General features: G+C 41.6%; 1 protein-coding gene across 1 annotated transcript; it reads left to right on the top strand.

Moving 5' to 3' along the window:
- Positions 1 to 571: 571 nt before the first annotated feature.
- On the top strand, positions 572 to 25,381 carry TMBIM6 (transmembrane BAX inhibitor motif containing 6). Its single transcript, XM_073663812.1, has 10 exons — positions 572 to 728; positions 15,286 to 15,377; positions 18,377 to 18,485; positions 19,740 to 19,860; positions 20,368 to 20,416; positions 21,182 to 21,279; positions 21,690 to 21,769; positions 21,987 to 22,087; positions 22,853 to 22,928; positions 23,469 to 25,381. The coding sequence occupies exons 2-10, from the start codon at positions 15,322 to 15,324 to the stop codon at positions 23,490 to 23,492; spliced, it is 714 nt and encodes a 237-aa protein (XP_073519913.1). The 5' UTR covers positions 572 to 728; positions 15,286 to 15,321; the 3' UTR covers positions 23,493 to 25,381.
- Positions 25,382 to 25,865: the final 484 nt, after the last annotated feature.

The following is a 25,865-nucleotide window of genomic DNA, read 5'->3' as shown; positions in this document are numbered from 1 at the left end:
CACAAAACTGTGGCCAGCTGCACCCTATATGCACTTTGCGGGATCATAGGTTAGACGGTGTCCACGGTGCCTCCATCTGCCTCATTATAGAGAATACAAAGCCTGCTCCATAAATAATGAATAATCATGAAATCATTTAAAATATTAATTTAATATTTTTGAAAAAAAATATATATACAAAGGTAAATAAAAATACACATAAACTAGAAAACAGACGCAGGGATATATAATAAATATAAAGAACAGTGACAGCGCCCCCTTGTGGCCTAGCAGAGAATGGCGGCAGTACGCTTACCACACTGAAAAATCACTCTGAAGTAAGGACTTGCCCACAGCGGCCAATCAGATGCCATATATTCCTTAACGTCTACACTAGAAAAGAGAAAGCAATAAGAACCGTTGAGCAGCTTGTGAAGCCGAGACGGTAAGGCCTATTATCTCCACTAGGAGCGCTGTTGCTGTGCAAAAAAAAAAAAAGCAGAAGGTAACGTCAACATAAGCGATTCTGATTGGCTGGTGGTACAGTTAGTGACGTATTCTATAGCCAATGGTAGCGCGCAAAAGAAGGCTGTTTAGAAGTCTGCAGACGTAGCCTGACGCCCCTCCTGCAGTCAGAACAAAGTGTCGGGGGGCGGGGCGTCCAGAGCTGGGATCTGCGCTGTGACACGTACGGCGGAAGCGAAGGGACAAACGGAAAGGCGACACCGAGGCTGCTGGTCCGGAGACGGGTGAGTGCTGACTGGGAGCCAGGTACAAGCCGGGGCTCGGGGGGACGTGGTGACGGCGCCGGGGAGGGAGGTGGCCGCCATTCCTCTGCTGTGTGTCCTGTGGAGGAAGCCCGGCCCGCAGTCCTGTATACAGCCCCGGCCTGTGTCTGTGTGTGGTAACGGCTGCCCACCTCACTGCTGCTTAGGATCTGACCCTTCTGCCATCATGGGATTCTCCTGTATATGAAAGTGAAGGACTGTGCGGCGCCATAAATCCCGTCCACTTCGCTGGAACTGTTTTAGACTCTGCGTTTTTGATGCAGTGAAAATACAAAGCGTCAAACAGTCATTGTGTGTACACAGCCCTTGTGCCGTCTGCTGCCCTGAGCCTGGCATATGGTGGCACTGGCACATCCGGCTGTATTGTGGCCATCAGTCCGGGAGCAAAGATCAGGATCCGACTAAAGTCCTACAGCGTAAATATCAGACGTCACGGCAACACACACGTTGGGCTAGTGACAAGCTGCATCTGTGAGCCCACCTGGGCCTTCAGGGTTGGGGCTCGTTCTGATGAGTGTAATAAAGGTCCATATCAAAACCTGCAGTACGGACAGCACACTGACCAATGTAAGTCAGTGGGGCAGCTTCCACACACGGACACGGGGGGGGGCACATACAAGGTGGCGCTGACATGGTCACAAACCACAGCATCATGAAGTCACTGTTTTTTTTTTGTTAGGGATGCACAATTTTGCCAGAAAACAGCTGTACAACCCGCAAAGCCACATGGCTGATTGTAACGGCCTCACAGTGAAGCAGCTGTTATCTGGTAAAACCACGCACCCACTTATTCAATATAAAGGCCACCGTGGCGTCGTAGTGGCGCCGTCCATGGTTGCATTGGTGCCATAGGCCTTGTTTTGGAGATAATGTTTTATACATCTATGTACTGTCTGTATGTAAACCTGATGGCGCATGGATTCATTGCAATTATTAGCATAGGAAATTGTATTTGGTCGTGTCAACATTTTTTAATTGTTGATGTATAACAGCAGATAACATACAGATGATAATATTGATGAGTCATAGTTTTGATTACCTTTTTTTTTTTTTTTTTGTAGTGTCTGTAAATTCAGACATCATTAATAAAAATTCACATAAAATCGTTTTTCAATGTGGTTTTTAATTTTGAGGCTCCGTCAAGACGCAGGGTCTTAGAGTTGATGGGATTTATAGAGATCTCCTGTCCATGGTGATTCTCTTGCATTCAGTGTAAACTGTCCTGCGGTGCAGGTTTCAAGTCCGCAACATGTCAATTTCTTTTGCAGGAGCTCTGAGTTATGTGCAGATTTTTCCCATAGACTTACATTAGATGCAGAAAATCCACAGGTGAAAACCGCACTTTTTTTTTTTGGGGCATTTCCGTGGCGGAAACTCATAATCTGCTCATGACCATACCAATAATGTTTTGTCAAAGGCAAATACCAGGAAGAACCTAAAACAAAGTCGCTTTATTTAAAAGCTTGACATACCAGAAAGAGACAAATAACACATTAAAAAAAAAAAAAAATGTCAGCAGCCTAACTACTTACTAGGTGCAGAAAATCTGCAACATCAAAAGCTCATTGTGGTAACGTAGCTAAAAACTGTGCCACAGATTTCTCATTGAAATCAGTGAGATCGTGTCAGAGTGGATTTCATGTAGATTTTGGGAAGGAAAAACTTTTTCTGTTCCAAAATTTAAAATGAAAAAACAAAACTGCAACATACCACAAGCCTGCACAGCAACGTGTCACAAAAATGATTCACCATGTCTTTATTTGGCATCTGTGAGTGTTCGGTTCTCTGATTTTCTACATTTCAAATGATACTCGGAAAGATAAAAGAAGAAAAAAAAATAAAATAAATCTTTCAGTAACAATATACAACAGTAATACATAAATCTGTTTATGATGGAGAGGTGTTGGGGTGTATACGGTACTTTTGTGTAGTGTTTGCCTCATGGTTCAGTGATGCTTCACAATGTGTAGTACTCGTATGTCTGAATCAAGTGCTGGACTGAAGACAATTCTTGAGACCATAGTATGTGATCCTATGGAAGAAAAATAAACATGCACATTATATTTAGCAAGAAAATCACAATAGTTGCATGCTTTATAATTAAAGAGGTTATCCAGGTTTGGGATGAAGTCCTGAATCCTCACAGCGTTCGCACTGTTGGGATTTATCGGGGTGACAGCAAGAGCGGGGGGGGGGGGTGGTTTGTGACGTGACTGCAAGTATGCAATATGCCTACTTCTGGCCACATTCTGACTAGACGTGCACAACCTCGCTCAATACAAGTGAATTGAGTAAAGCCACACAAGTCTAATTGGCACGTGACTACATGTATGCACATCACATACTTGGGGCACGTGCCCACGATAAGGAGCCGCTGCAGCCCTGACGCTGCTGAATAGCTGCGCAGCTTCCGCCGTCATTATGCGAATTAGCGGCCGCAATTTTTTTTTTTACACATGAGGACTTTTCTTATTGATGTTAGTGTATGGTGAAAGTCCACATGCGGACCGGCAAGAGAAATTGACATGCTGCGGAGCTGAAAGAAGCACCGCATGTCAGTTTCCGTGGGTGATTCGCAAGTGCACAGAGACACATAGTGTACATGGGATTTCTAGAAATCCCATCCACTATACTGTAACATCTGGCCGCTGCGGGTTTGACATTGCATAAACACTGTGAGATTGGACGGTCATGTGCGATATGCATACATCCGGCTACATTATGATTAGACATGCTCGGCGTTGCTCAATTCACTTGTATTTAGTGAGGCTGCGCACGTCTAGTCGGAATGTGGCCAGGAGTATGCCTATCACATACTTGCAGTCACATGACCGCCCGCTCCTGCCACCGGCACTGGAGTATGCTGACAATGTGCAATGTGAGTTTTCACAAGTATGCAGTCAAATAGTGACTGCAGACTTTCATGCCAAACCTGGACAACCCTATTATAGGGGTTGTCTACTACTGTTTAAAATATGCCAAAGCGTTTTTATGATGAAAAGCAGCTTCTTTGTAATTACCTCCCTCTGCCTGTGAGCGGGGGTAATTACCCCCCCCCCCCCCCCCGAGTCACACCCGGCATCCACTGCGCACTCTCTCTGTCCTTATTCATTGGGAAAGCGCGCGGTGGATGCTGAGTGTGACGTGGTGGGGTAACTCCGCCCACAATCCAGCAGCCACCACGGAGACCCTAGCGCTGAGTCACGCCTCAATAGACGGGACGTCAGCCGGGGGTCACGTGCCTGTGAGCGGCCACCGATAGCGCCGCTCACAGGCAGAAAAGGCAGAGGGAGGTAATTATAAAGAAGTTGCTTTTCATCATAAAAATGCTTTGGCATATTTTAAATAGTAGTGTACAACCCCTTTAAGATTACTTGGAATTGCATGTAGTTGCATGGTTTATTGTAACCCTTAGACTAGAGAATACATTAGATGCTATAATGTCATCACATGTAACACTGTAGAGCCTGTACACAGGGTATAGACATCTGATGAGTATTTCTCTGTGCATGCAATGTTTAATTAAAGAGATGTATCACTATTATATTTATGACCTATACTAAGGATAGGTATCAGTATCCTAGTAGTGAAACAACTCCTAACAATGTTTGTTTTTTTTTTCTTCGATATGAGCTTAGATGTATGTAGAAATACAGTAAGGGTATGTGCACACGATGCAGAAATGAAGCAGAAAATTTCTGCATCTCCCTGGCAGAAAAAACGCATGCAGATTGTGCATGCGTTTTTCCTGCAGAATACATGCGGATCCACATGCAGATTCACATGCGTTTCCGCATGCAGATTGACAAGCGCTTTCCAGGCGATGTTAGCATCACCTGGAAAGTGCTTGATAACTAGGTCACACTATATAAATCCATGCAAACAGCATGGATTTATACAGTGTGAACCGAGAGCGTGTATATACTTACCTCCGATGGCCCGCGCTGTCCTGCTCAATCTGTTCTCCCGGCTGCCGGCAACTTTGAATTGAAAGACCTGCCGACGTCAGCGTCACGTGACCCGTCACATGACTCTGACGTCACCGCAGGTCCTACAACTCACTGCAAAGTGCCGGGAACCAAGCGGGAGCGCTGCGCGGGCCGACAGAAGGTAAGAATACATTATTTTTTATTTTATTCTTCTTTTTACAGCTTTTTTAATGGTACCTGGGTGTGGATGAGACTCTCCTCTCCTCCACACCCGGGTACCATCCGCACATTAGAACGCACCAATTACGCAAGTACAGATGCTGTCTTGCGGAATTGGCGCGTTCTAATGCAAGTCAATGGCGGCGAAATCGCCGCGTTTCCGCAAAATTAATTGACATGCTGCGGATTTTTGACCGCAGCGTTAACGCTGCGGAAAAATCCGCATCATGGGCACAGCACATGCGGATTTCCATTGGGGAACATTGCTTCCCTTCTACCATGCGTTTTTCATGCGTTTCCGCGGCGTTTACGCAACTGCAAAAACGCCGCGGAAACGCATGAAATACGCATCGTGTGAACACAGCCTAAATGTTCCTTACACTGTATTGGGAGCCCTGTTCCAGCTTTGTGATGTCAAAAGCAATATTGAAGTTTGTCTCCATCACAGTCCCTTATATAGGGCATTTAATAACGGCACCTCCTAAATGTTTTCTTCTTCTCTTGGAGCCTTCAGATTCCTTACAATATAGAAGCCAAAGCTATGTTCCCACATGTTTTTGGGGTTTTTTTACGTCAGAAATCTGCAGCAAAACTGATCTCTGGCAGGAAATCAGCTGCGTCAAAAAAGCAGCTTTTGCTGCATTTTTTTGATGCGTTTTTTTTTTCACTGTCTTTATATGCATAAATAAAGTTCTGTGAAAAAAAAGAACCCCATTCTATTTTGCCATCAAAAACACTGAAAAAATTTACCTGTGGTTTTTTTTCACCACCCATTACTTCCTATGGCTGAAAAAACGCTGAAAGTGACATGCTCTATTTTCCAAAAACCCAACCAAGGCACAAAATGCACAGCAAAAAAAACATGTGTGAAGAGAATTCTGGTTTCTCAAAGACTTTGCTGGTACTGCTAAACGCAGCTGAAAATTTGCATAAAAACCTGCAGCCAAATACGTTGGAAAAACACAACCTGTGTGAACATAGCCTAACGCTCTAAGGTTATGTGCGCACGATCAGGAATTGCTTGCAGAAATTTCTTCAGCGTTTCCTCAAAGTTCTGCACCTCTTGGCATCAAAAAACACTGTGGAAATTGTGTGCATTTTTGATGCATTTTTAGTGCCTTTTGGCTGCGGATTTGCCATGCGTTTTTCCCAATGCGTTGTATAGGAAAAACACAGGCAAATCCGCATAAAGAATGGACATTCTGCTTCTTTTTTCCGCACATGAAATCCTGCCAGGAAAACTCCTGATCATGTGCACAGATCTTCCAAAATACCATAGAAAATGCCGCAATAAGGTTTGCAATATGTTTTTGGGGCCAAATCCGCATAAAAAAAACGCACCGTGTGCACATAGCCTCACGTTCAGTGTTTCGAAGCAGCGGACAAAAGAAATTGTAATTTAAATCAACCTAAAACAGTTTGGAGCGATTTCTTAGAACCGGTATCACACAGCAGTTGTTGACAACTTCTTGAAAGTTGGGCAAGGTTTTGGTGGGAGAAGGTGTCGCAAACAAATTTATCATACTTTTCATCACAAAAGTGTTTTAAATTAAGTCAAAAATGTGTCGGTCTCTAACTGGAGTACATCTTTTGCAGTGACGCATGGTAGCTGTAAGATGCGTTGTGTTACTTACTCCAGGGCACTGTTCATCAAGACTGGCCTGCAATACTCTAGTCCTGACTAATTCTGGGGCCAGTGTGCCTTGGCACAAAAGTAGCTTAAGGCTATGTTCACACGTTGCGATTTTGCTGCATTTTTTTTCCTGCAGGAAAAATCTGCTCTCTTGGCAGTAAAGAAGCTGCTTACAAAAAGCAGGTTTTACTGCATTTATGTTTCTTGTGCCCCCCCCCCCCCAAAAAAAAAGATGATGCAACTTCCTTAGATTTTTGCACCAAAAACGCAGCAAAATCTGATACCTGTGTTTTTGCACTTACTCATTGCTTTCTTTGGGTGAAAAAATGCTGAAAGAAGAGACGTGCTGCAGTTTGCAAAAACGCAGCAGTTTTCCAGTTGAAGCAGGAAAAAAAAACTGTGCAGGAGATTTCTGAAATCTCATAGGTTTTGCTGGTACTGTAAAACGCAGCTTAAAATTTGCATAACGCAAAATTGCAACATGTGAACATAGCCTACTAGTTGCCTCAGTCTAGGTCTTCATCTGCGTTCATATTTCTGCTCCATGAACATAGCTGTGTTAGATCCGTCATGTGACAGACACTACCGGAGCCCGACAGACCCCATTGACTTTGATAGGGTTTGACATTTTACTGGGGTGAAGGCTCTCTAGCCCGTATACGGTAACTTCAGAAGCTGACGCCGTCATCTGTCCACCCCCTTCCATTCTAACTACACATGCACCCTCAGTCAAATTGAGTGTTTGTACACTGCTCAAAAAAATAAAGGGAACACTCAAATAACACATCCTAGATCTGAATGAATGAAATATTCTCATTGAATACTTTGTTCTGTACAAAGTTGAATGTGCTGACAACAAAATCACACAACAATCATCAATGGAGGCCTGGATTTGGAGTCATCCCCAAAATTAAAGTGGAAAAACACACTACAGGCTGATCCAACTTTGATGTAATGTCCTTAAAACAAGTCAAAATGAGGCTCAGTATTATCTGCGGCCTCCTGTGGGATCTCCTCCCAGACCTGGACTAAAGCATCCGCCAACTCCTGGACAGTCTGTGGTGCAACGTGACGTTGGTGGATGGCGTAAGACATGATGTCCCAGATGTGCTCAATCGGATTCAGGTCTGGGGAACGGGCGGGCCAGTCCATAGCTTCAATGCTTCATCTTGCAGGAACTGCTGACACACTCCAGCCACATGAGGTCTGGCATTGTCCTGCATTAGGAGAAACCCAGGGCCAACCACACCAGCAAATGGTCTCACAAGGGGTCTGAGGATCTCATCTTGGTACCTAATGGCAGTCAGGTTACCTCTGGCGAGCACATGGAGGGCTGTGCAGCCCTCCAAAGAAATGCCACCCCACACCATTACTGACCCACTGCCAAACCGGTCATGCTGAAGGATGTTGCAGGCAGCAGATCGCCCTCCATGGCGACTCCAGACTCTGTCACGTCTGTCGCATGTGCTCAGTGTGAACCTGCTTTCATCTGTGAAGAGCACAGGGTCCCAGTGGCGACTTTGCCAATCCTGGTGTTCTGTGGCAAATGCCAAGTGTCCTGCACGGCGTTGGGCTGTGAGCACAACCCCCATCTGTGGACGTCGGGCCCTCATACCACCCTCATGGAGTTAGTTTCTAACAGTTTGTGCAGACACATGCACATTTGTGGCCTGCTGGAGGTCATTTTGCAGGGCTCTGGCAGTGCTGCTCCTGGTCCTGCTGCTCGGTTGTTGCCCTCCTACGGCCCCCTTCGTGTTTCCTGGTGTACTGGCCTGTCTCCTGGTAGCGCCTTCAGCCTCTGGACACTACGCTGACAGACACAGCAAACCTTCTTGCCACAGCTCGCATTGATGTGCCATCCTGGATGAGCTGCACTACCTGAGCAACTTCTGTGGGTTGTAGAATCCATCTCATGCTACCACAAGTGTGAAAGCACAACCAACATTCAGAAGTGACCAAAACATCAGCCAGAAAGCATTGGTACTGAGATGTGGTCTGTGGTCCCCCACCTGCAGAACCACTCCTTTATTGAGGGTGTCTTGGTAATTGCCAATAATTTCCATCTATTGTCTATTCCATTTGCACAACAGCATGTGAAATTGATTGTCAATCAGTGTTGCTTCCTAAGTGGACAGTTTGATTTCACAGAAGTTTGATTTACTTGGAGTTATATTCTGTTGTTTAAGTGTTCCCTTTATTTTTTTTTTAGCAGTGTATTTTACGTAGGAAGAAATTGGATACGAGGAGAAGACTTTCTCTCCTGAGATCCTTTTACCGTGACATTAGATCTGTAGGGGTCAGCCTGAAGCCCCCCTTATACATAGATAAATATCTGACGCTGCTGAAATCTGAAAGTTATAACTCTGTTCTGTACTGCAGCTTGGGAGTAAAAAATTCATATGTGGCTCTAAAAAGGAGGTAATGGTGGTTGTCCACAACTCCTGCCTCTTTGTTTTTGTATCAGGTAGCAGCAGTGGTCGGAGCATGCACCCATTGAATAATGGTATATCCTTGCTATATGCCACTAATATCTTAATATGTCTGTTATTAGTCAATGGAGTAACTTGCAGGAAGACCTGTTATGTATTACTACAGGAAGGATCAGTGCAGTTACATTAATGTAGCATATGGCTGCTGTACTTCTACCACTATTGAGAGAACTGCTGCGCACATGCAGACTTCCTTATACACAGGATTGCTCAGCTTGGCAGGGTATTCCTGTGCTCTCCGAGGGAGAATGGAATAAGCCGCTGCCAAACTCGTCTGAGAGCTCCTTATCTGCCCACAGAACAAATAGGCTGACTGAATTCCAACCGCCCAACCCTTACGCCCTCCGACATAATCTGTTGGGGAACAGTTGGGAGGCTACTCCATACATTACATGGTTATCCAAGCCCCCTGAAATTATTTCATGTGTATAGGTGACTTTTAGTTTTATTGTTAGATAAGATGGGTGTCATAGGTCTTTGACTGGTTAGTTAATAGATTTCTTATGCTCTGTGCAGAAAGAAATGTTTTTCTGCTCTGAACTTTGAGCTGTATCTTTCAGTTTTTTTCCTCTGGTTAGAGGGTAACATGTATTACAGTTGTGAACTAGAAGTTATTAAAGGGCATTTTCACTTAGGGTTTATAATCTAAAGACTCGTACACATTAGGCTAATGGTGGCAGGATCAGCCAACAGCCTAATGTATATGGCAGCCTCCCCACTTTACCCCAGCAGATCACGTCTGATTACAGATTGTGAATTTTTGTTCCTGAGATAAGCTGTTACCAGAGAAGTCTGGCCTGGACACTCTCAGAGAACACAGAAGTCGCGAGAGAGGGCTGTCATCCGGACCATCATTTGTCTGACAGCTGTCTATTATGTACAATGGGGCTTAAAGGGTTTGTTCGGTGTAAATCGATAAGTCTGCAGTCACTCTTTGACTGCAGACTTATGAATCCCCCCAGTGCAGGCACTGTGTGCTGCGGAGATTCGCCAGTTTCTGAGCAGGACCGGAGGGTATGCATTCGTTATACATACTCCCGGCCAGAGCCTTGTATAGAATGAGGTCGTGCCCACTGGACAGGCTCTGGCTGGGAGTATGTATAACGCATATGTGTCCTCCGGTCCCGGCTCAGAAACTGGCGAATCTCTGCAGCACATAGTGCGTGCAGACTTAAAGATTTGGACCGGACAACCCCTTTTTAAGTAGAATTTTATAACCTGAGCTTGTGTGGCATCCTGTATATTAGGTGATTACTTTCTCTAATACCCCTCCTGCAGTACCAGACCTCACACTTTGTGTCCTCTCCTCTCTCAGTAGAGTGTTTCTCATTATGGACAGCAGAGTCCGTGAGCATCAGTGCAGTGTCCTGAGGCCCACGTACATATTAGACTAAAGTTGTCCGATTCCACCGGTATCGGAGGGATCTTCCAACAGTCTTATGTGTGTGTGTGTGTGTGTGTATGGCCTGTTAGATTTCCAGATTTCCATTGGCCGATCCTTTTGTTATCTGGAAGATAAGATGTTGCCAGAGGAGTCTGACAGCAGCTCTGTCATAGACAACATGGGAGTGCTGGACTAGGCCAAGTGTTTGTGTATGTAGGCGCTGGGAGAGACTGCTTTCTAATGGTCTGTGAAGACATTGGGTAATTCCAGCAGTGCCTTATCAATGTCATGCAGGTTTCTATAGAGTATAGAGCCCAAAGGGCCATACACATGTGGTAGGTCACACATACAGTAATCCAAAAAGAGAGAGACCCCAAAACAAATTTAATAAACAATGATTTTTATTTATATATAAACACAAAAATATATTAAGAGCTAATAAAAAAAAACATAAGCGGGGTTTATGACCGACAATAAAAGAGCAGTAAACTGGATGAAGATGAACACTCCATGGAAAAGGTCCAGCTTGGTTATATGCTCATATTCATATGCAATGGTGTACTGTAGACAGTGTCAGAAAATATTCATAAATTATACATCTCCCATATGATATTGGTTAACCTAATCACTCCTGTGGTAATGATGCCCCTTCTGAAGAAGCAGCTTGATGCGAAACGTGCGTCAAGGGGTACTGGATGAGACACTGCTGCGGTGAGTCTACATTATGAGGTTTTTGGATGCCTTTTACCAGGTCTTGAGTGAGTACATGGGAATTGTAGTTCTTTACATTGCAATCTGCCCATAGCAAACACTAGCAGCATAAAAACAAAGGTGCTGCACAGAGCTGAGAATAATGAAAAATAATTCTGAGCTGATGGCATTATCCTATATATAAGAGCTTGCACTTTAGTAAGTTTTCTGTGTTGCCTGCTTTAGTGATTTTTGCTCTCAATAGCGACATGGAAATGCCAGTGATCTGTTTTAGACCCACCAGCGATCTGTCCAAGACCTGTCTGTAGCCGTGTACAGCACAAGGCTGCTATGCCTGCTGAAAACTGAGCGAGGGTCTCACTGCTGATAGTTTACCTCTGTGTTCTGCTGAGAGCCATCATGTATCAGCCTCTGACAGCAGGTGTGATCCTTGCATATGTTCAGTAGCCTGAGGAGTCTGTGTGCACATACTGGGAATAATACAATGGAGGCACAGGTAGTCCTCTCTTTACCTAGATGTTTATGCCCTCTTCTGTGTTCTTTTGTGTGTTGCTAATAGGATACATATGTAACATGTATGGTTCACTCTCTCCATTGCTTCACTACCATTTCTCTACTTACTGTCTATGACTAGCTTAGTCTGGTAGTCAGAACACCTCTTTTAACAGTGTTTAGTACACAAGGAAACACACAGAACTGGTTTACTTTACCTGGTTCTGGTTGAACTTGATTTTCTGGCTTCTCCGATTACCACTTCAGTGTTTAACCTACACAATAAACCACAATATCACTTGTAGGAAAATGCACTGAAAGTACCATTCACCTGAGCTCTGTTCTGGGTTTTCAGCTTCTCATCAGGGATTATAGGATTACAGATTATACAACTGGTATCCAGTTGCGTTTGTGTGAGTGGACTCACTGGGTGATAATGCTTTTTCATCCTGTTATGCTGAAGGGGTTCACTGTCCCACATGGAGCTAATATCCCGCATATGCTCCAGTCAGTCATCATCAACCATGGTGAATACATCTCTGGTGTCTAGAAAGGTGCCACCAAATCTAGTATGGTAGTTATTTTCTGCGGCTCTCCTCTATTAGGCCTGTGAGTGACATCCTATCAGCAGACTACTAGTGCTCTGCATGGTCCACCGTGCTCAGCTCACTGTATCTGATAGGCAGAAGTATGGCATTTAATCCTAGTCCTCTGACTTCGGCTTGGTGTAGACTGCCTATGAAAAGTTGTCTGTCATCCACAAAAAAAATTGTAGTGTCAACTTTAAAAAACAAACACATATATACTGACCACAGGTCTCCTGACTTGATCCATCATCCTCTTATGTATATATGTGATCGGTCATTTGGGTCAGGAGACCCTCGGTCAGTCTGAGCATTGTGGTACGTATACGGACCTTATGTGTTAGTATGAACATAGTCTTAGGCTGGTTTCTCACATCCGACATTCACAGCTCAAGTACAGAACACTATGTCCATTCCGGCTGTAGGTCTCCTGACCAAAAAGAACAGTCTTATATGTGCCTCTTCAGTTTGGGTCAGGAGACCTGTGGTCGATTTGGGCTTTGCAGTCTGTACACAGATCGAGAATGTCATACGTCTGACACAATCCTTTTTTTTTTTTTTTTTTTTTGTATTGCCTTAATTGCTTTATAGTTGAAAGATTTAGGTGTATGATTCACATACTTAAAAATAAATTACATTGGGTATGCATTAAAAAACGTATAAAAACCTACAAGCTGGCCATAAAGAATATATATATATGGTCAGTAATCCCTAGAAAACTGAAAAAACTGATAGCCTATTTTGGGGAAAAAGGGGTGGTTATGTGGGAGAAAATGATCACCCTAGTAGTCTATATCCCAATCCATATGTTAGTGGACCCCAGAAGGACCGCCTCCTGACGAAGCCACTCCCAGGGCGAAACGCGCGTCGAGGCTGCATCACATCCCCCCCAGCTCTCCAGGACACGCTGCTAAATCACTTCTTATATATGGCACAAGGTAATTGACTTTCTATAGAGCTGCAGCTCCAGACTAGACAGTAATACTATATCAATAGCACTATCGATCTATTAACACTTGTGTATCACCGGTGTACATGTTTTATGCTATCTATCTAATGCTATTTGTTTAATGCTCTTACCCATATATTACTGCTATATGATCTGATATATGCTGCCATATGTCCACATATCAATATTATTATCTTGTATATCATGCCTTATATCTCACTGTTATTACTAGTGTGGACATAGATTGATATGACCCTTCCATTATCTTTTAAATAGCAGCTAGTACGCGTACCTGGCTTACTTTCCATGCTGGTTTATGGATGTTAGTCTCCTGGCAGGATTTTATTCCTTAAAACCTGCCCCTATGGTCTACCTACCACCTCTTTTTCTTCCCTTCTCTCATATTGTGAATTATGATGTAATTTTTACAATTTCTAATAAAATTGATATTTTTGGAATTAAATCCCTATTAAAAAACATATACCCTGACAATAAATAGGTAATACACAGTAAAGACCCCAAAAGAAAAGGGTCAAAAAGTGGATGCCTTTAGATATAATGACCAGTCTCATTCATACCAGTCAAAACCACAGGACAACTACAGATAATTCCTAGAAAATCAAACTACCTTGCTGTGGCGGTTGGCACGCACCCTGCATTGTCCTTTTCTTTGGTCCACTGTTGGGTTTGATATTACGTGTTATCTGTAGACATTTGTTTCGTTTGTCACCCCTATAGCAGGGATTGATAGGGCAGCATAGGATGCGCCTTTTTCAACTTCCACGGCTAGGTAGTTTTGATTGTTTAGGAATTATCTGTAGGGCTAACGCACCACGTAATACTATATTATGTCTCGTCGGTGCTTCCATCCTGATGTTTCTTACACCTCCAGGTTTTTGCATTATTTCTATTTGCTATTCAAATACCACACAGACTGAATAAATGAGTTTATCTTTAGATCTGCTGTGGCTCCGGTTCATACCTGCTTTTAAAGGGCAGGTCACTGAGAAAGTTCCCTCCAGAGTAATGCATTTATAAATGCCCAGGTAGCCAGAAGATTGTGTCTCTGCTCCCAGGCTCCTCTTGTAGTGATATTCCATCGCTCCTAAATCTGACATCTACTTTATTTTTTCTTGTTTTTCATTTGCATTTAATTTTTTCTTTATTTGTGCTTTTTTTAAGTCTATTTTATGCGTGCAGCTGTGAGGTTTTTTTGTTTTTTCTTTCCACGGATTTTGGGAGTTTCCAGATATTTTCATCTGATTCATAAATTTAACTTTTTAAAAAGTCACAACATTCCACAACATTTGGCCCAAACGTACGCCGGCCGTTTTGTAAAACATGTGCCTTTTTGCACTAAAAAGTAGCAAATACAGGTCAAGAACAAAAAAAAGACCATTTTTTGCTTTGCAAAAATTTATAAAATTTGTTGAAAAAGGGGAAAGAAAGCAACAAATACAAGACAGAAAAGTGCTTAAAAATGCAAATAATGAATTGGGGCCAGTGTTTTCTCACTTGTATCTCTACACTGCGCTCCATATACATGTTCCTGGTAAATTTTAGTTTTTTTATTTTAAGTTTTGACTGCAGAGCACCATTATTGTTGGTGTATCAAGTGTGTCCATGACATCAAGCACAATTCAGCATCTCCACCAACTTGCTTGTTATTCTACCCTATAGCTTTATGATATAATGAATCAGTGACCTCAATATTTGACCATTTTGCCTTCCGAGGTGTATTGCATGCAGATTTTATTATAAGTGACAAGTATTAATTTACCATTCCTTAGTACTCGTGTGCATTGTTGTTGGCAAGGGAAATCATTAGCAGCATTAATGACTGTCATGGGGCGGGACTCTACAACCGAGAGTGAAGTCTCTTCTCTTTGGAAAAACCTGAGCCTATAGCTTTCTTGCAACAGCCTGCAATAATTGCACCATCTAGATCAAGAGATCCCATGGGCCTCTATGAGTCTGTGATTCAACTGGAAGAAAGTCCAGAATGATCAATAGACCAGGCTTGCCTCATAAAGCTGGTGTACAGAAAGTTCTCTCCCCTTGCTGGTCACATCTCACATTTTTATTGAACCAGTGACTTTTTAAATTCCTTTTATTCTCAACTCAACAGGAGTTCAGGCGGAAGACGCTCAAAATCATTTCCAACATGGATTTTCTTGATCGGAATATCAACCTAGATGCCCTCCTCAAGTTCTCACACATGTAAGTATTGTGCTTTGGTATCGTTGGGTTTTGTCTCACATGAGTTCATTTTTTTTAGGTGGTGGGGGCATTAGATAACATTTTGAAGCCAATTTCTACATAAATATCAAGTCACTGTGAAAGGAGTATTACATCACCTGCTATGGGGATATTACATCACACGCTATACGGTGGTGTATTACATCTTCTGACTAATATCGTTTGTAGACCTTTTTCTGTGGCTTGCTACAATTTGGGTTTCTACAGGTTTTATTGGTCTAAAGCATGTGTGGCTTCCAGTTTTTGTTATTGGGGGACTTTGCTTCGGTCAATTCTGGTACAGTATAATCTGATAGGCCCAGATACGGCTCATTTTTATCTTTCTTATATTGTTTGCAGTAGGGTGGCTTATATCAGAAATTGAGTGCATTCAATAGGTTAACCATTGATGTAAGGAGATTGTGAGCAGATGATTTGTTTAGATCAACTCCATTAACGCAAAATCTATATCTGTATTTTCTGCTCTTAAAATGGTAAAAATCTTCTAAAGGTGTTACTGAAAATAAAGGGTGAAATAAGAAAGCTGAGACCTGTTAATTTGGTTATTCATTGCCTGTGAATCTGATTGTGTAACAGTGACTGCAATTTGAGGACGAGGTGCAGTTTCTTTGCACTGTACCCGTGAACATTGTGTAATATAACTTGATCTTTCTACAAGTCACAGTGATAAAAGTAGTAATATAGGTAGTTCTAATATAGGATGCATATTAGTAAATGTGAGCCGGTCTTGGCCAGTACCTGATACTGCCTGAATACAGGTATAAATATGATAATGCAGAAATGTTCTTTATCATCCCTGGTATGGACAAAATGATAGACTGATCAACAGGTATTAGAGCACTTGATTAATGCCCTATGCTATCTGTTTCTGGAAGAGTTAAGTTGGACATGTCCGTTCTGGTCCCCCAAAACAATCATCTGTCAAGTTAGACCATCTTTCACCAGGTCAAAAGTGACCAGTTTTTGCTCTTATTTTATTCCCAGTACACCTCTGAATAATCTGTTTGTTCTTTTCATTTTTTTTTTTTTTTCAGAGATACGGTTCTTTTTATTTAGTGCTAATTTTTGTGGTCTTTAAGGAGGTGCTGGTCATGTAGCAAGAATGCAGAGGAGCCTAAAGAGAAGCCCCTACAGAATCCTGTAAGCTACTTCCTTTTGATAAAGACCCTGAAAAGGTAGCACTAAATAAAAATGTCTAGATCTCTGGAACCATATGGCAGATTTAAAAAAAAAAATAATAATAATAATAAAAAAAAAGCCGACTACTCGAGAGCTGCAGGAATAAAATAAGAGCAAAAACTGGTCTTTTTTAAAGAATAGCATATACAATTAATTGTCTTCTGTACAGGTAGATCAGGATGGACAGGGCTGGAAGATCTTGCTTAAAAGTTGATGTGGAAGTTTTGGGAGGGTTCTCAGCCATTCAGTCAGTAAGCAAATGGTTGTCTACATAAGGCCTGCCTGAAGGTGCCCCATACGTTCAGCCCATGACTCTTCTTCCCACCACTCCGCAGAACGTGCATGTGTTGTCAATGGAAGAGGAGAGCAAGCTGCTACCTGACAGTCATATATCTCTTGGGGGGGGGGGGGGGGGGGGCAAAAGTCAGCATGTGTAAATTCGACCCTTCTTTCCTTCAACATATGTCATCATTCAAGAATCCAGACCCCCCTCCCACTACGCACATGAGATTTGTTTGTTCCCACCAAGTGATGACTGAATCTGCTGATTATTCTTTAATGTGTACACCTACCTTAAAGGAGATTTCCTAATCAAATTAGCCACTACTCTCCCTCCTCAGGTTCATTGCTGCATCACCACTGCTACTCTGGTGATTTACCAACTGCAGCGGTGACCTCATAGCAACAGCGCTGAAGCTCTGACCAGTAAGCTGAGTGATTGGCTGCAGCACTTCTGACATGATATTCCTCTGCAGCAGTCACAGTGGTGGAGACAGTGTTGGACATGGGGGGGTGATTACTGTCTCATTTTATTTTTTTAATAAGTGGACAAGGATTTTGTTTAAAAAGAGGAAAAAACCCTTTTATAAGACTTTCCTAAACAAAGCTATAGGCGGCATCTGATTTTACTTGATGATACCCATAAGATTCTTTCACTTTAAATGGAACCTATTACTCGATTCATGCTGCTCCAGCCACGGACTTGATTGTAGCCAGGTATGTGTTTTCTCTGAAACACTTTCTTTCCACCCTGCACTGCTTCAGATGATTGACAGATCTCATATATGTACATAGGGAGAGACCTGTCAATCACTTGGAGTGCTGCAGGGAAAAGCTGTCCCGGAGCTGCGCAGAGCTAGTCTTGATTTTCCCTGTGATCCCTGGCCAGCTCTTCATATTGTGTTTTCTCTGCCACAGGTTTTGGAGATCCAAGGGATAACGTTTCTCCTTGTGGAGCGTGAAATGCCAAGCCTGGCATGCCAATGTGAGGAGACATTTAAGCCTTGCAATGCTCCTCTGGGAAATTAAATATGCAAATTTCCACTTCAGAGAGGTAGAGGGCTAGAACTCTAGTGCCACCTATTGGGCAGTATCCCCGAAACAGTGTCTGAAAATTGAGGTTTTGGCTTTTATTCTAAGTTGTGTGACAAGGTTCGTTAAAGGGTCGATATTGACTTAGGATTGCTACTTCCAGTAGGTGGCACTAGAGTTCTAGTCCTCTTCCTCTCTGAAGAGACAATTTGCATAGTTTTTTGAGAGACATGTGGCTGCAATCGTGCAGCCAAGCTGATTCATTTGGCTCTAAGTTTGGGCAGCATGGATCGAGAGACAGTTTCCCTTTAAAAATTCTGTATCCACTTATTTTTTGCCATCATTAACACATAGCTGTTTGCCACTTACTATAATATTGAGTTGTTTTTATTTGGTTTTACAAATGAATATGTTGCTGAATATTGTGGTTGACTTCCAGATTAACCCGTTTGTTCCTTTTGATCTTTCAGTTCCCATTCCACACAGCAGCACCTGAAGCGAGTGTACAGCAGCTTTGCCCTGTGCATGCTGGTAGCTGCTGCTGGTGCTTATGCAAATGTGGTCTTCGGGTTCCTGCAGGTGGGTAATATTAATAGAATATAGTTTTATACCATTGAACATATTCAAGAACACTAAGAGCAAACAAATCACACTTCTCTCAGTACGATGCAGAGCACTTCAGATTACTTAAGTTTGTTTTGCTTTTGTTGTGAGTGCATTGGGATGGATTCATTAAAGGGGCTATCCAACTTTGAAAAATTAAAAAAAATAGAATATGTATAGCATGGACGTGTACTCGTGTTGGTTTCTGTATCTTTAGTTTAGAGCCTGGTATAAACTTGAGAAACTTCCAAAGAAGCTTATTTAGGCACCAGTCACAACTTTAAGTGGTGTGTATAGCTTTAAGAGCCCTAACTTGCAGAGCAATATGCTGTATATCACATATAAAGGTGGTGCTCACATTAGAGTTCCAAATGGTACATCCAGGAAAACTGAAGAAAAGCAGCACTCGCCAGATATGCGATTAAAACAGTACTTTATTTCCAGGTCATTGAAGCCGGTTCTAACTGAGCGGAGCGCAGGCAGTGTGCATGGGAAGGAAAGAGAACGACGGCTGTTTCGCTCAGCTGTGCATCAACGCTTTGAAGCGCAGGTGCGCGAAACGGCCATCGCTCTTTCCTTTCCCTACATACTCCCTGCCCTCCAATCAGTTAGATCCTAGTATAAACTTGAACCCACCTTCATCAAAGAGGGCAGCCCATTTGTGCTGCTGTTCTTAGCACCTTAAATGACTTGATCCGTGATTCTCTGTGCCTCATGGTCTAGACCTGGATGTCAAACCCACACACCGAGGGCCAAAATGAAAAACTTGGACAAAGTCGCGGGCCAACCAGTATACAGTATAATGGGCCCCACATAGTGCTCCATACGAAATAATGGACCCACATAGGGGTGGTGGTTCTGGTGTTGCAGGCCAGATTAGGCCCACGGGCCAGAGTTTGACATGTACCCAGCGGAGAACTGCTGCGTTTACCAAATGCCCGTACATGGCTTCATTTTGAGATGTTGATTGAATTAAATATATGGATAATACTTTTAATACTATGCTAAGTATAGACCATGTGGAGATGGACAAGACTCAACGAAATAGTGGCTCTCACTGTGTTAGATTTGGTGCTTCTCTCTAGATATGTTCAGCAAAATTCCCATTCCAACTGTGAAAGTATATAGCGCTACACTTGTGGAAAAAAATCTCTTGATATGAAATTCTTTTTACTGCATATCTGTAATGGTGAAGTCTTTTGTTTATCACCTTTTTACCTTTCAATGCAGGGCAACTTCCTGACCTTTGCGGGCACGTTGGGCACCATGCTGTGGCTAATGTTTACACCTCACAGCTATGAAAATGAGAAGAAGCGTCTGGGCATTTTGGCTGCTTTTGCCTTTTTCTCTGGTGAGATTTTCTTGGTCACATATTTACTACAGATTATATAAATTTTGGAGGGTGTAGTAAACCTGCTCAGAGTCATAGGATCCCTCTGCCTGTACTAATGCCAGCATGAAACCTCTATACCCAGCACATTCTTGTGACACATTTAGCCAGTCATAAATTTGATGAATGACATTCCCATTAATTATCCAATACTCATGTTCATTTTCATAATTTACATAAATTGTTAAATATTCAACATTCTTATTTGAACTAACATTTTTAATCCAAAGATTACCTTTTTAAAAAAAAAAAAATAGGGGGGTGTCCAGTACTTGATATTGATTGCCTATTCCTAAAGGGAACCTGACGGTTGATACATGCTGACCAAACCACTGGCAGCATATGTTAGACAAATCATTACAATGTAACAGATCCTTACAACATTTTGATTAGTTAGTAAGAAGAAGCTTGTCATCTTTGTCTTATTGAAAAATCTGCCTTTCTAATGGGGTCCATTTTGTCTTCTAGGTTGTGGCTTGGGTCCCATCTTAAACATGTGTATTGCAGTTAACCCCAGGTATTGGCATATTAAAAGATATTGTCCTTTCGAAATTAAGATTTCAGTAAGTGGTGGATGAGGGTGTTCATCCAATTCTTTTTCAAAAGTATACATTAGTAAGTAAAGCAGGAAGGCTGTGATTATATGATGGATTTGCAGCACGATACAGAAAATTGAAGAACAGCCAGCATTACCTATACGGTCAAATACTCAGCTGGAAGTATATATTCGGCTGTTACTGTAAAAATAATGGTAAAACCATTCAATGTGGGGCTGGCCTTATATGACTTTAAAATTGTACATTTGTTCCAAACCTGACTGTCTTCTGATCTATCTGCAATTTCTGATTCAAACCCTATGTAACAGCAATCTGCAAACACTATATGCCTAAATGCTATTATTCCTGCACATGTAGAAACATTCAGCTCTTGGGGCAAATTTTCATCAGTGCAACAGCCCATTGTCCTTGTCCCTTTTTTTTTTTTCCTTTTTACAGTGGTAGCGAGATGTAACTTTTTAAGAATTCCTGTTGTACAGTCTGAACTAGAGCAAGAATACTAAAAAATAACAATTGCAATGCTGAGCTGTGCTAACAAGCATGCAACATTGTGGCTCTCACCAGTTTCAAGAAGTTCAGGGGGTTAACGCGGTTTCTTTTAAGGTCAAGTGCCTTTCTGTTGTTTTGCGAATACTTGCTGAGATTGTGCCTGACATTAAGTTTAAAATGCTACTGTGCACCCTGATGCCACTCTCATGTGATCAAACAATCTGGCTTCTCCACAGCATCATTCCTACTGCTTTCTTGGGCACCGCCGTGATCTTCACCTGCTTCACACTAAGTGCCCTGTACTCCAGAAGTCGCAGCTTCCTCTTCCTAGGAGGTAAGTGGTATTCTTTTCTGGCACCTCCTTTTTGTGTGCATAATTAAGTATCTAGCAGGGCTTGTTCCCTTAATACAAATGTTACTTATTAGAAAGGTTCCTTGACAATATGCCAAATACAAAGGGTCTCTCTGTTGAGACCCTCTGCATTAGATGTTAACTGTGAGCAAACATAGCTGTGAAGATGGTCATACACTTTAAATAGCTGTAGGAAGATCCTTATTTTTTCCCCAGCATCTACCATCGACACCGCCATACACGGCATATTAAAATTTGGTTTTCTAATCTTGACAACCCCTTTATCAACCTACTATTGGTTGTAACATAAAAGGATGTATAGTCTTCTGTTGAATGTCTAGCCTGTTCTGTACTAAATATACACGTCATAGCTTACTGACGGTTCCCCACAGGAATTCTGATGTCTGGTCTGAGCCTGCTTACCATCTCTTCCTTGTTGAATATCTTCATTGGATCAGTTTTTCTGTTCAAGGTGAGTAACGCCATTACTGAGAAAGATAATTCAGCCAGTGTGATGGTACAATCATGTCTGGATATAGGTTATTTATTCATTCTGGAAAAATACTCGGCTTGTTATAATACTGAAACCTGCCTGTTTTTTTAAATAAAGGTAGGCATTATATTTTCTAGCTTTGCCAAACAGAATCCCAATGCTAATTCTATAAATACGTTCCATGTCTTCATTTCAGATGCACATGTACGTTGGTTTGCTGGTTATGTGTGGATTTGTTCTATTTGACACTCAACTCATTATCGATAAAGCCGAGAAGGGAGATAAAGATTATGTATGGTAAGACATGACCCTACTGCCATATCACTATCAGTTCATAGACATGAATATTGAGCAGATAGCCTTATAGAATAGCTTTAATCAGGTTTGGAGTGTCATTGATTTACGGTAATTTAAAAAATCAAACATATATTCTGTGATGGACTTGGTTGGTGAATCAAAGAAGGCCTTACAGGGCAAGGAGCTGAAGGTCCTTCTTTCTCCACTATGAGCCACTTCTTATCCTCCCCTATGTCTCGAGGACCTTCACTCTATTAAAAAAAAAAAAAAAAATTGACAAAATGGACCACTACTCAATAAGAGTTCAGTTTACAGCTACTTATTGAAGTCTATGGAGCGGGAGAGGGGCAAAGAAATGGGTTGGCTGTATAGCAAGTGTTTATCTCATTCCACAGCTGAAGTTACAGCCACTTCTCGGTACTACTATATAATGTCTTCGATGCTACTACTGCATCTGAACATGTCTCACAAAGAGATAGAAGAGCAGGAATCTCTCATATCTCGGTGTACTTTGTATGGGAGATTTCATAGGGCTAATCTCTACCCATTCGCTTAGACTACTGAAAATCAGAGAGACTTCAGCAGATAAAACTGGTACAAAATTCAAGTCACTGTAAATGCAATACAAGCCATGTAATGTCTATGTACACACTCGACAAATACGCTTTAAAACATGTCCTCTACTATTGTAATTGAAATATCATTTTTAACCAAGAGAATATGGTAAGCATGTGTTTTTACCAAATTTGTTTTTGTTTCTTAAAGGCACTGTGTAGATCTGTTTCTTGATTTCATCACCATCTTCAGAAAACTGATGATAATCTTGGCTATGAATGAGAAGGTAAGGACTCTGCAATAGAGTACCATCAAAGCAGTTCTCACTTACTAGCTTACAGGTTTATTACCATCCTTAAAAGTGATGGCATAGTCCTGGGATCTGACCTGAGACCCCGGCCAGTCTTGTAAATAAAAGGGCTAATTTTGAGCGGAGTTGTCTTACACTCCTGTACCCCTGCTGTTACTTAATTTGGCCAAGCTATATTTCTTTGTAAAGTCTCTCGCTAGGGTGCTGCTGTGCTGGGAAAAGCAGTGAGGGGGACGCCAGCACTATTGTGTTGGCCCTTCGTTTTCAGGATCGATGAAGACCCAGAAGTCAGTCCACCACCCACCATAAAGTGATAACACGTCTAAATATCTCTTTTAAACATTAAGAAAGCAGAACAAAAAAAATTTTTATTTAGAAAAAAAAAAAAACTTTTTAACATTTGGCACAAACTATTTGAGTCTAGTTCTTTTTGAGCATTGCAAGTAATCCATTAAATAAATCTTGTGAACTGTTGTGGATGGCTTGTGTAGTAATGATCATCGATTCTTTTTTTAGGATAAGAAGAAGGAGAGAAAATAAACGGACAAGAACCCATTAACTTACTGATGCCATTTTTTCTTTTCATACTTTTCTTTTTGTCTTTCTTTTTGTTGGCTTTGTGTTCCATGGTGTAATGAAAAGCTTAGGATAAACCCTTTGTCTATGGTTTTGTACTTTTTTATTTTTTATTTTTTCCTTTTTCTCTTTTTTTTCCCCCAATCCTTTTAATATCTGCCTGTCTTACAAGATTTCCTTCCATTGTCTTTGTTTTTCTTGTGCTTGAAGCTTCATGTCAGTTTTATTGCCATGATGCACAAAAAAATTGGAAAATGACAGATGAATATAAGGATCTTTACATGCATACAAGAGGCACAATATTCCTGAGCAAGTCTCTTTAAAGCGAAAAATTGACAAGTTTGTGCTGGAATTTATGCATCATCTTTAAGTTGCTGTTCTAAATCCCTGTTGTATCTGATATAGAGCTTAACATACTGCACATTGAATACTCATGAGTTTTGAGCGAGGTGAGTGTAGGTTTTCCGATTGTGATCTACTGTTCTATTGCGTTTTCCATGATCAGGCAAATAAGGATTTCCCATCATTACCACAGACGTGTGCAGGATGTTACAACTTTACTGGAATTGAATGACTTCTTTTGCTGAGGGCAGTCGCTTTGGGACTCTTAGTTTTTAACCCTTTGCTCTACTAGCTGTTCTTAACCACTTGCACTAACAGTCCATAATTTGGTGCTCCCTTGTAAAAGAATGGACCAGTAAAGTCCCTGTCACTTTGCTGTGTGCGTACTTGTCTCATATACAATTGTTCTAACCTGACTTGTAAAAGCTGTACTTACTCCCCTGCTTTCTGCCAAATCTTGTGTTTATTCAACGATTAAGTTGCCATCCCATGAAGGAAGTAGGAATGATTTAAGCACTGTATAAATATTAGAGCAAAAAGATCTGTACAGTTCCTCATCCCCTTGACCTCATTTATATCTAGGCATTGCCAGCTTGCCAGGATCAAGTGTCCTAACACTGAAGATCTCAAGACACAAAACCCATTTGTGTCCTCGCTTATTATGTAAGAAGACAAATCCAAATGAAACCCCTGCACAGAAAGTATTGATAAGCTGTAATTCCATGTAGTCTTAGATTTCGTAGAAAGGCTTTGAGTAGTAGATAACAACTGTATCCGTGGAAGTGTATTGTATAGGTGAAGTCCATCTTCTACTGTCTGGATCTGTAAGCTCTCAGTACTTGCTCAGATCTTTTACATTTGATCCAAAAGTGACCGAGTTCTCATTTGGCAACTCCTTCTTTTGTATGATGAAATGAAAGATCTGACCAAGCTTTTCCTCAGGCCTACTGGTTGGATATCTGCAAATTCCATCTTTGCAGTGGCTGGCATATGGCCAATCTCCCAGAAGCCTCTTTTTTTTCACCTTGTTTTCCATCCTTAATAATAATCTTCCATTCGAGAGAACCCTTATTGGGTATGGAGGTATTTGAGACTGTATATACTATAGCAATACAGTACGTTCAGTCACTAATTGTATTGTCAGCAAGGTGATCCACATATAAATGTTTACTACAACCAGTTAGCAGTTTAAGGTCTGAGACTTTGTGCAGGAGGTTGGATTAAAGTGTTACTTTCCTCTGCTGTCCCTACCCAACCTTTGCCCTCACCCCTGCATGCTTTTAGGGATACGGCAAGCTGCTTTAGAAACAGTGCCAAGAAGTTCGTTGAATAAAGAAGAAAATTCTATGTGAAAATGTATAACATGTTTTCATAATAATTTTATTTTCTAGTGCAGTGATTTGACATAACTGACTGTGAACACAGTGGAACTTTTTGATTAATATACCAAACTATGGATTAATTTGTACAAATTCTTAAAAGTACTAAAATAAAAATTACTGAACTCCTTACATGTTGTGTTGTTGTTTTTTTTGTTTTTTTTTTATTAAGTAAAAAATTTTTCTTAGCAGCTCATAACAGTTCAGTCTCCTTACATCATGGGTGATTTGTGGGGCAGGAGTGCTGCTCCTCCTTGAATGACAGGTTTTGGTGAGTAGCTTCATTCTGCTACCTCCTACACATTAATGGTCTGTCAGTTTGTTCTGAGTTTGCAATGCATTTACATGTAGATAACGATAACAGAACATAAAGATAAATGGGCATTTTAAACAAGTACACAATTCAGGAAAGTGAGAAGCGTGATTAGGACAACTGCTTTGAAAACTGCAGATGCTGGGGGCCTGGTCATTGTGATTCTACAGACCTGATAAGAGAAAAACCAAAGACAAGCAAAATACCCAAATAACTGGAAGTAAATGGATAAATTGCACAGTGCAAAAATAATGATAAATAATAAAGGGTATTTAATTAACAGAATTTTGATCAAAATAATGA

This window comes from Phyllobates terribilis, unplaced genomic scaffold (genome assembly GCF_046119375.1).
Source record: "Phyllobates terribilis strain yellow unplaced genomic scaffold, ASM4611937v1 Scaffold_2__4_contigs__length_985480577, whole genome shotgun sequence".
Lineage (NCBI taxonomy): Eukaryota > Metazoa > Chordata > Amphibia > Anura > Dendrobatidae > Phyllobates > Phyllobates terribilis.
Note: the sequence above shows the minus strand (reverse complement) of the source record. Positions and strands in the feature narration are given on the sequence as shown.